Source organism: Lagopus leucura, unplaced genomic scaffold, assembly GCF_019238085.1.
Source record: "Lagopus leucura isolate 7727_CA_CO unplaced genomic scaffold, USGS_WTPT01 Super-Scaffold_741, whole genome shotgun sequence".
Classification (NCBI taxonomy): Eukaryota; Metazoa; Chordata; class Aves; order Galliformes; family Phasianidae; genus Lagopus; species Lagopus leucura.
The window spans coordinates 1-10,486 of NW_024962256.1; the positions used below are offsets into that span (position 1 = coordinate 1).

Here is a 10,486-nt window from a genome sequence, read left to right on the forward strand (position 1 = left end):
GGCAGGGGGGGTCGCGCCCCGCTCACCTCCGCGTCCCCGTCCTCCGCCATGGGCCCGGCTCCCGTCCTGGCGGCCGCCGCCTTCTCCCGGCCCCACGCGTGTGGGGTGCGGGTGGCGAACCGGCGCGTGGGTGCCGTGGGGCGCGGTGGCGGGGAGGTGCCCGGCGCTGGGGCGGGAGGTGTGTACGCGTGGGGCCGTGTGACCCGCAGCCCGGGCACGGTCCGAGCCCGTGGCAGAAGGGGACCCAAAGGTGGAGGGATGGGGAATGGGATCGCGGGGTTAGCAGCGAAGGACAAACAGCATTCATACTTCTGCTTTAATAAAAGTGTAGAGAAAACAGCACGGGGCCAAAAGGCGACCCGGGGCTCCCCACGATGGGGAGGACAGGCTCAGACACAGTGTTTTGCCACGAGAGGCTCCGAGGAGCCCGGGGCTGGGACCCAGAGGCCTTGCTGCTGCTGGTGGTGGTACCCCATGGCTGGGGAGACTGTGGTCAGAGCTGGCAGAGCTGTACCAGCACCATACCATGCGGGAGGTAAACCTGGGCCGTAGCCTCCGCTTAGCAACCATATAATGACCTGCTCAGGGTCCAGAGACCCCAAAGTCTGCACATCTTCTCCCGTTCCTCTCATATTTCTGAGGAATGTGAGGATGCTCTGACAGGAGGAGCACAGCCGCATGGCACATGGTGTGCCCGAGTGCCAAGGCTGTCCCTGCCACGCTCAGGACTTGCTGGAGCCACCTACACCTCCATTGGGACCCTTCTTGGGTGAAGGCGCCTTCTCCTCCTTCACCTTCTTCAGCTTGGCCTTGCTTTTGCCATAGGAGGAGAAGGTGAGCGAGGCCTTGCTGAACTCCAGCGGGAAGACGCCTACATCGCCATCAAAGCGGTTCTTGGACACCTGCAGGTAGCGCTTCCCGGGACCCGTCGTGAGCTTGCGGTCCTGCAGGATGAGGACGTTGTCGGCCTCCTGGCTGGCCTGGGGGAGAAGAACATCTCCAGGGGGTGCTGCAGGGCATGGGGCACCCCCACATCCAGCGAGCTGTGGGGAACCGAGCGCTCGGAGGGTGAACCCAGCATCCTCCACCCTACCCCCATGGAGCAACTCATGCCACATCCAACCCACAACCTATAAGCACCAATCAGCTGTGTGCCACCAGGTAACAGGGGACACCCAGCCCCACCACGGCACGTTTTGGGTCATGGTGTGCTGATGTCCCCACCCTGTCCCCGCCTGAGGGCCAGGAGGAGCCACCTTGGCAGAGCCGAAGATGGAGGCGGTCTGCAGCTCCTTCTCGTCGTCCTCCTTGCGCGGGTGGATGACTAGAGTGATGTGGCACGTGTTGTCGGTGGCAAACTTGCGGAAGGCGCCAATGATGAAGTCCTGTGCTGCCAACCTGCAGGGGACACCAAGGGGACGCAATGGGGGCAGTGCCACAACCCCATGGGTGTCAGTGCTCCGTGGGGGTGACTGTCCCAAAATGGGGTAGGTTGGATATTAGGAAACATTCTTCTCAGAGAGCAGTGAGGGACTGGAACAGGCTGGTGGTGAACTGATCTCTCCATGGAGGTGTAAAAGAAAGATGTGGCACTGAGGGACGTGGCTTAGTGGGCACAGTAGGGCTTGGGGTTGGACTCAATGATCTTAGAGGTATTTTCCATTCTTAATGATTCTAATGTGGGTTCCCACACCAGACAGGACACCCAGATGATGTCAAACCCCCATAGAAGCATTACCTGTCTGCAGAGAGCTGCTCATGGCCCATCATGAATTGCAGATTGTCCACCACCACGTGGGTGATGTCATACATGTAGACGGCGTGCTGCATGGTGTCGAGCACCGTCCTGCAAGGGGAACACCAGGAGCACTGGAAACACCCAGCCAGGCACAGGGGGAGCTGCTGGCACCACAGTGCCTGTTCCCCTCCCTCCTTTTTCCTCCACCCCTCTCCACCAGACGGATGCTACTGTGCAGCCCTGTGAGTCACACTTTGCAACCCCCACCACCACAGTGTGATCAGCCCCACATCTACTCCATTGTGCCGCAGCACACAGGAGAACACCATTAAGGGACGAAGGGATGGTGCCATACTTGATGTTCTGTTGGCCATGGAAGGTCATGAAGTAGAGTGGCAGGTCCTCAAAGCGGTCGGCCCACTCGTCATACAGCTCCAGCTGGTCCTCCAGGCGCCGGGTGGCAAACTGGGTCAGCATGATCTTGGCCAGGCGGATGTTGTTGATCTCAAAGCTGCCCCACAGCGTGCACACCCCTTGTGTGCACAGGTCCAGTGCATACTCACTAATGAATGTCGTCTTTCCGCTGCCTGTCGGACCTGGAAGTAAACAGGGAAATGAGTGCAATGGTGACGATCATACTAAGGGGTAGTTGGAAAAGAATTCAACAGGAGCAATCCAAGCTTGGGATGAGCTGGGAAGCAAGCTGGGGAAGAATGCGCAATGGCAATGGTCATACCAAGAAGAAGAACCAGAAGAAGAACCCAATGAGAGTAACCCAAGCTTGGGATGAACTGGGAAGCGAGCTGGGAGAGAATGCACAATGGCAATAGTCATACCAAAAAGAACAACCCAATAACAGCAACCCAAGCATGGGATGAGCAGCATCCCACGCCAGACTTTGGGTGGAGACCCTCACCAGTGAAGACGGTGAGCTCGCCCCTGCGGTGCCCCTTGAGCAGCTTGTTGAGCTCAGGGAAGCGCGCCCACTTGACACCGGCCACCTGCTCGCTGTTGGCCAGCTCCCCAAACACCTCCTCGCGCAGCTGTCGGAAGGAGACGATGGCTTTGTGTCCGGCAGGCAGGGCGGCACGCAGGATCTTGGTGAGGTTCAGCCCACGGTTCAAAGCCTCCAAAGGCCGTGGCTGGAGGTCTCCAGGCTGCACCAGCGAGCAGCGCTTGGGGTTCAGCTTGCGGGCAAAGAGCTTGGCGGCTTCCCAGGAGCGCAGGTCGTCACCCAGCCACAGCGTAACACGCCTGAACTGCTCCAGGTAGGGCAGCAAAGCAGGCGGCAGGATGGTGGCCCCGCGCGGCAATGCCAGGCAGGGCACGCCAGTGGCCTGGTGCAGGGCCAGAGCATCCAGCTCCCTTCCAGTCAGCACCACCTCGGTGTCACGACGGCCGATCAGCGGCAGCCCAAAGAGGTTGCGATAGGCGTCGAAGCGGGGAAACGTCTCCTCCGTGTAGCTCACGGCGTCATCTTGCTGCTCTGCCACCAGCAGCTTCAGGCCCCGCAGCGCTGCATCGCGTGGGGCGAACCAAGGGAACACCAGGGCCTTGGCCGCCCGCAGGTAGCGCACCCCGAAGCGCTTCAGCGTGCTGTCGGCCAGCGGGATGATGCCGAAGGCCGCCTTGGTGGTCTGCGTCTCCTCTTCGTCCAGCAGCTCTCCCAGCGGCAGCGCCCGCTCCCAGATGCGCCGCGCATCTTCGCGCGCCCTCCTCGCCTCCGCCTCCTCCTCCTCGTGCTCTCCTTCCTCAGGGCCGGGCGCCGGGACCCCGCGGTGCCGCAGCTCCACGGCAGCCTGCAGGTCCTGCCAGCCGCCCTCGGCTAACGTGGCGGTGCAGAGGAAGCTGCCCGTCGTCTTGTCGATGAACAGCGTGAAGGGCGGCCCGGCGGCGGTCGGCAGCTCCGGCCCGAACAGGCTGGGGGCGTGCAGGCAGCTGTAGCCGTCCTGGAAAGGGATGCCCTGCGCGCGGAGGTACCGCCGGATCTCGGTGACGGAAACGGCGGGCGCGGCGCCGCCGGGCTCAGGCAGCACGTCCTTCTTGTACCGCCGCTGCGCCACCCGGCCCGGCCCCGCCGCCCACGGGGAGGCCCCGCGGCTCCGCGCCCCGCCGCGCAGCAGCGGCAGGAACCGCCCGGAGGCCCTGCAGGGCCTCAGCGGCACCGCCGCCATCCCGCCCGCGCATCGGCCCGGCTCAGGCCGCCCCCCCCACGTGGAGCCCCGCGGGCGCCGCCATGTCTCCCTCGTTCGCCGTCACTACCGGCGCGCGGCGCAGCCGGACGCTCTCTCTCTCTTTCCCCTCCTCGCGGAGCACCGTTCCGCTTCCGGGCGGCGAGATGACGAGCCGCGGGACGGCCAGCCGCTTCTTGACGGCCGTGCTGCACAACGGCGTGGGCCGTTACGTGCGGCAGCTGCAGCGGCTGCAGGTGGTGTTCAGCCCCGCCGCGCCCGACGCCCGCGGAGCCAGGTGAGCCCGCCGCCCGCCGCCCCGCCGCGTGGCCTCTGAGCCCTGACCTCGGATCCCTCCTCCGTCCCGCAGGCAGTTCGTGGAGGAGGAGGCGGTGGACTTCGCCCGGCGGCACCCGGACGTGGTGGTGTACGTGCGGCCGTGCGACTGCCCCGCGCCCGTGCTGCAGGCCGAGTACCGTGAGTGCGGGGCGGGGAGGGGAACGGCGGGAGGCGCCGCGGGGACGGCGTGGCCACACCGAGCGTCCTTCTTGTCCCGCAGTGAACGGCACGGTGCGGGAGGAGCTGATCGCCAGCAAGACGAGCGAGGAGATCGTGCAGCTGGCCGCCAAGCTGGCCTCCCAGTCCGGCCTGGACATCGTGCGCATCCGCAAACCCTTCCACACCGCCAACCCCAGCATACAGGGCCAGTGGCACCCGCTCACCAACAAACCCTCCGCCCTTACCGTGCGCGGCCCCCGCAGGGCACCGCAATAAAGCCGCACCTGAAGCACCGCCGCTTCCACGCAGAGCCGTCGCCTTTATTGCCCTGGGGCCGTACCGGGGGAATGCGATGTGCCCTTGGGGTAGCTCGTCCACCCCAGAGAAGGAAGAGAATGCCCGGTGGGGAGGGGGCTGCGCTCTGGGCGATGCCCTCAGTCCAGGGGGTGGCAGAGGGGGACATGGAGGGACAGAGCTGGGGTGCCCCTCTTGTTCCCAGGGTGAGGGAGCAGAGGTAGATGAGGGTGGAGAGGGAGTTAGGGCCAGCAGGGCCACAGGGAGCTGGAGGCCCCGCAGGGAGAAAGCCTGGGGTAGGGCTCCTCAGCATGCGAGGGGACAGTCCGTGGCATGGGGGCAGTGGCCAGGATCCCAGCATCTGCTGGCAATGCATGAGGATGCAGAAGTGCATCATGTCCACTCTGCAGGGCAAGGATGCCGAGAGGATGCTGGTCCATTCCCACACCACATGGAGAAGATGCAGACAAGCCAACTGGCGTGCATGGCCCTCACGCATGGAGAGCAGTCCTGCTGCCAGCAGCACCCTGTGGTGGGAAGGCAACATGCTGTCAGGGTCCGGTTCCCCACAGTGGTATCCCTCCCCATAGCACTCATCCCGCATCTCACCCTGGGCTGATGGCAGGCACAGGCAATTTCATCCCACTTACAGGGACAACTCTCCTCTTCTTTGCTGTCCCTCGCTGAGCATCTGTCCTGCAGGCAGCCCTGGGGAGCAGATGTGCAGCAGGCAGCAGCTGGTGGCCCTGCAGCACAGCCCCAAGCCCACAGTCCCGCTCTGCACCCACCTCTCAGTGCCTGGGCACCCAGGGCTGGGGATGCCCAATGGGGTGGGCCAGGTCCACACATCCAGGACAGGGTCTTGCCTGCCTGGATGGACAGATGGACATAAGACATAAGCCCTCCCTCCCCATGTCCACCATCAGCTGTGCTCCAGCTCCTGCCTCCAGCTTGTGGTCGCCATCGGTGGGTTTTATACATAAATAGAGCTCCCAAATTTAAATAGATTCTTCTTTGGGGGATTTTTCCCTTTCTTTTCCCATTGTTTTTTTTTTTCTGTACATCAAGTCTCAAAAGTGAGTGAAAAGCCAAAGGGATGGCCGAGCCCGGGCCCAGCCCGGCGCTGCGGTCCCAGAGGTAGTTTTGCTGAGTCTGTAACACTGCTGGCAGGGGTGGGAGAAGGGACTGGTGGGACCCCGGTCCTACACGGAACTCTCATCCAGCTTCTCCACTAGCTGCATGTGTTTCCGCTTCTCCAGGATCTTGCTGAGCTCCTCGGTGAAGGACGCGCTGTAGAGCGGTGAGGCCAGCGGCTCGTCCTGCTGCTGCAGCAGCATGTAGCTGTTGCCGTTCATCTTGCGGAGGACGCTGGGCAGGGAGCCCACCCCGTTGGTGAGCTCAGTGGGCAGCGGTGGCGGCGGAGGGGGGGGCACGGCCACCGGCAGCTCCTTGGCTGGGGACACGATGGCCGTGGGTGCTTCACCAGGGATGATGCGCAGGCAGGGATAAGCCAGATCCTCCTCATCTTCCTCCTCCTCATCGTCCCCGTGGGCCTTGCGCAGGCAGCTGGCCGACACCGTCTGCAGCTCAGGACTCACAGCCCGCGGCTCCCCCAGCACGTACTTCCCCCTGCGCTTCTCCAGGCAGGACACATAGAGCAGGACGGTACCCAGCACGGCACACAGCACCACCAGCACCACGATAGCAGACACATAGACCACCTTGGTGTCTCCAGAAGCCTGGCTGGCCGCTATGGGCCCAGAGGTGGTGGTGATGGTGGCACGAGGCAGCTGGGGCAGCACGGTGAGGCTGTAGGCAGCCAGCAGCGTGCGCAGCCCACGCTCCTCACCATAGCAGCGGTACTCGCCGCTGTGTCCTGGCAGTGTGTTGGTCACCAGCAGCCCATCCACCCCAACGCGCAGCTGCTCCTGCCCACTGCCCGGCACCTCGCTGCCATTCAGCAGCCAGACAGCCCGTGCCAAGTTGGAGCGCTGGTCACAGGGCAGCAGCACATCATCCCCACGCAGCACCGTGCGGTTCTTCCACGGCAGGGAGCCTGGGGGGACAGATGTCAGAAGGAAATTCATCACTTCAGGGAGGTGAGGCCCTGGCACAGGCTGCCCCAGAGCGCTGCGGGTGTCCCCCGCATGGAGGTGTTCAAGGCCAGGTTGGATGGGATCCTGGGCATCCTGACCTTCCAACTCTCCACGGCAGGGGTTGAAACTGGATGGGCTTTGGGGTCCCCTTCCAACCCAACCACTCTGTGATTCTTTGATGACTTACCACGCCCAGAGCCGCTCCGGCATCCCACATTGCCACTCTGCACATCCTGCACCAGCCCTGTGCTGTGAGACACTGGGGTTCAGCACGTGGCCCTGCTGCTGGCCCCACAGCCACCCCATCAGCACTGCCCCTACCTGTCCCCGCTGGCTGTGTCACGACAGGCCCCACCATCCCAGGCGCAGTAGGGGTCCCGGGCGAGGATGCAGTCATAGCAGGAGCTGTACCTGGCGCAGGAGGCTAGGGGCACCTGCAGGACTCCACTAGCAGCCCCCACATACAGGCTCCTCTGGGATGGAAAGGTCCGGCTCGCAGTGTTGCCCCACACATGGGGTGCCCCGTGCCACCCCCAGCCCCATAGCCACCCCTCACCTGTCTGCGGGATACCACCAGCGTCTCCACGGGCTGCGGGTCCTGGAACACCTGCACCTCCTCGATGATGTGGAGGCTGGAGCCCAGCACTACGGCCTTGTGCAGCCAGCCGTCCCCTGCAGACGGGGCAGTGAGGGGATGCGGGACACCCAGCGCCACGCAGGGACCCGTCCCATGTCCTACACTCACCCGTCCCCATGAAGAGCACGTCGTAGGAGCGCCCATCGAGGGCTTGTACCCGGTCCACCGCCAGGCGGCTGTATGCCACACTTCTCTTTACCAGCAGCGGCTCGCCACCCGCCGGCTGCACCTCCTCAAACATCAGCGGGTGCAGCTTGACAAAGTCCAGCACGCTGTTGGGCAGGTCCTGTGATGAGTTGTAGCCCCTTCGGCGGAAGCTGTCTGTGATGCACTGCCCAGGAGGAGGACATGGCTGTCAGTGGGGGCTCACCCACCTGCGCCCCCTCCCCAAAACCCACACATCCCCAGCACTCACAGAGCCGGGCCGAGGTTCGGGCACTGCTCCATCATAGCGGGACCACTTGCGGGAGGAGTCCTGGTACTCCATGTAGGGCCCCTCGAAGGCACGCTGCACCTTGGAGATGTCGTAGCGGCACACAGCCGAGGCCTCCATCGTCCTCCTGGGTGCAGGACCTCCTGTTATCCCCCACCACCACCTCCACCCAGCTCCACGCCTGGCCCCACTCACCACTGCGCTGAGAGCGTGAAGGCGGCGTAGAAGACGGTGCTGGCCCAGCCACCGCTGTCCAGGCTGCAGACGCTGCGCAGCACCTCATAGTAGGGGATGTAGCACACCAGGCGCGCCTTCATGAAGGACGTCCACTTGCGCTGCAGAATCTTCTTTCCCCCCAGATCACTCTGGGAAGGTGGGCAGGGGTTCTTAGTGGGTGCACTGAGCCCGGCACTCCCAGTGCAGAGCCACTCCCCATCCTCACAGTCCCCATTCCCCATTAGGGGAACCCCTCAGAGCACACAACTAAGTCTGCCCCCAGGTGCATGCCTGGATCCCCTGCTCCTCAGGGACAGCCTTACCTTGCACACACGGGCCACCCGGGCCACCCGAGCCACCTGGCTCTTATCGAAGAAGGATGTGGTCTCCTCGCCTGCTCGCTCCATGAAGAAGTAATAGATTTTGTCATCGTCACCCACAGGACTGTCCTTGCTTTCCTGGACCAGCATGGAGGCCACAAACTCGGCATCTGGGGGAAATGGAGCGAGACGTAGCAATTGGGAACTCACCAGGTCCCCAGTCCCTCCCTGCCTCAGTTTTCCCCTGCAGTACAGCACTCTGGACAAGCGCAGACACCAATCCCAGGGGACAGAGACATCTTTACCATTCAGCCAGTGCAGAGGAGACTCCTCTGTCTTCAGCGGCCGCTGGTGCAGGTTCCTCCGGATATCAGGGAGGCTCCGAAACTCATAGCGTGTGGCTGTGTACAGTCCACCATCTGCACAGGGCAGGCACCCGTCAGCATGGTCACCATACCCCAGGAACTGTGGGGACAGCCCCAAAAGCCACCACATCCACATGCCCCAGGCAGAGGAGGAGGATACCCAATCTCACTGCACCCTCCACAAGCACAGTCCATGTGGTTGACTGCCCCCATAGTGGCCCAAAGTGTCCTGACCTGGTGAAGTATCACTTACCCACAATGAGGCCGGTGTAGCCACGGGAGGGGTCGTACGGACACTTCTCTTTGCCTTCCTCGAAGCGGGAGGGCAGTGTGAACTTGTCAGCATCCTGCAGGACCGGGGACATCAGCACGGGGGACAGCCCTGTGCCCACTAGGGCAGGGACAAAGCCACACCCACGGCCATCCCCTCCAGGCAGGATGAGTTCCCAACAAAACACCACCACCCGATGCTGTCCTCAGCCGGGCTGGGTCCTCCCTGCAACATCTGTGTCCCCATAGGAGTTATTTTCTTTGAGGGTTGTAGTTCAAAGCACTTTAAATAATGATGGAGCCAAGTGTGGTGGCACCTCTAGTGGCTGGAGACAAACCAGACTGGCAGTACAGCTGGGGACATGGGGACACACATCATGGCTGTGGGAGGGATGCGGGACATGCAGGAGCCCACATGGCCATCAGGGACCTGTGGCATCAGTGTGACAGCGACTGTGCCCAGGTAGCTGCCACCCCAAAGCCACCCTGGATGGGAACAGGAGGACTCACAATGGAAGCACAGAGCGGGTGAAAGGCGTAGGTGCCACAGGCGTAGAGGTGCGTGGTGTTTAGCCTCTGTAGGAGCCGCACGTGGTTGAAGCACTCGGTCTACGGTAGACAGGACGCACATTACTGCCTGGGGACACAGCCTGGGGACACCATGGGACCCTCACTGCCCGGTAATGGCCGTACCTTGTTGTTCCTGCCCTTCTGCAGGCAGTCCAGCCGCTTTTCCGGAGATGCTTCCCAACGGATCTGTACAGGGAGAAGTGCCATCACAGCATGAAACCCCACACCAAAAGCTTGGAGGCTGCTTGGGAATGGGGACAGCAGCTCACCATGTGGTGCGAGCCATCGGCCACATTGCTGGCATTGAGAGCAAAGATGGCCCCCCTGGCGCCCACATACAGCATACCCCGCTCGTCCTCCAGCAGCAGTGTGGTGTAGTTCAGGCTGTGCCCGCTGAACCGCCGCACACCTGACAGCTCTGCAGAGAAAAATGGTTTTCACAGTGAAACGCTCCAAAACAGAGTGAGCTTCCTTCCTGTTCCCTCCCCAAGCCCTCTTACCGTCAAAGGTGACTGTCATCCTGGGGGTGGCATCCAGGTCAGTGGCAGAGCGCCGGCTGGGGTAGCCCATGGCCGCGGCCACCAGCAGGGTGGTCAGCAGCCGCACTGCGTCTCCACACATCTTCAATCCCTGGTGCCCAGCAAGGGCAGCCCCCGGCTGGAGGAGCCGGCACAGCTGCTGCTGGGGATGGGCTGCCCCGGAACCTTCTGGAACAGAGAGCCAAGGTCAGAGGGGCTGCTGGGCACAAGAGTTTGGTGGTCCCCAGGTTACCCATGTGCAAAGAAGGCAACAGGGCAGCCGGTGTGACCTGAAAGCCATAGGACTCTGTTCCTTCCCCAGAGCCAAGCCAGGAGCTGGCGGGAAGTAAAGGAAACCCC

At 62.9% G+C, this 10,486-nt stretch overlaps 3 protein-coding genes across 4 annotated transcripts; 1 reads left to right on the top strand and 2 right to left on the bottom strand.

The window, feature by feature from the left end:
- Positions 1-302: 302 nt before the first annotated feature.
- Positions 303-3,912, bottom strand: TWNK (twinkle mtDNA helicase). Its single transcript, XM_042863758.1, has 5 exons — positions 2,655-3,912; positions 2,094-2,334; positions 1,739-1,846; positions 1,257-1,398; positions 303-980 (listed from the first exon to the last, which is right to left on the bottom strand). The coding sequence occupies exons 1-5, from the start codon at positions 3,910-3,912 to the stop codon at positions 723-725; spliced, it is 2,007 nt and encodes a 668-aa protein (XP_042719692.1). The 3' UTR covers positions 303-722.
- Positions 3,913-4,046: 134 nt separating this feature from the next.
- On the top strand, positions 4,047-4,715 carry MRPL43 (mitochondrial ribosomal protein L43). Its single transcript, XM_042863897.1, has 3 exons — positions 4,047-4,207; positions 4,280-4,386; positions 4,469-4,715. Exons 1-3 carry the CDS (start codon positions 4,077-4,079, stop codon positions 4,681-4,683), a joined length of 453 nt encoding a protein of 150 aa, XP_042719831.1. The 5' UTR covers positions 4,047-4,076; the 3' UTR covers positions 4,684-4,715.
- Positions 4,707-10,486, bottom strand: SEMA4G (semaphorin 4G). Of its 2 annotated transcripts, XM_042863896.1 has the most exons (16): positions 10,109-10,486; positions 9,878-10,026; positions 9,732-9,794; positions 9,549-9,647; positions 9,022-9,115; positions 8,709-8,822; positions 8,407-8,573; positions 8,063-8,232; positions 7,850-7,994; positions 7,543-7,765; positions 7,354-7,469; positions 7,119-7,270; positions 6,985-7,046; positions 5,490-6,757; positions 5,311-5,409; positions 4,707-5,228 (listed from the first exon to the last, which is right to left on the bottom strand). In XM_042863896.1, exons 1-14 carry the CDS (start codon positions 10,227-10,229, stop codon positions 5,904-5,906), a joined length of 2,529 nt encoding a protein of 842 aa, XP_042719830.1. In that variant the 5' UTR covers positions 10,230-10,486; the 3' UTR covers positions 4,707-5,228; positions 5,311-5,409; positions 5,490-5,903. The 2 variants fall into 2 exon arrangements, with proteins under 2 accessions (XP_042719830.1, XP_042719828.1); XM_042863894.1 differs by having other exon boundaries at positions 5,311-6,757.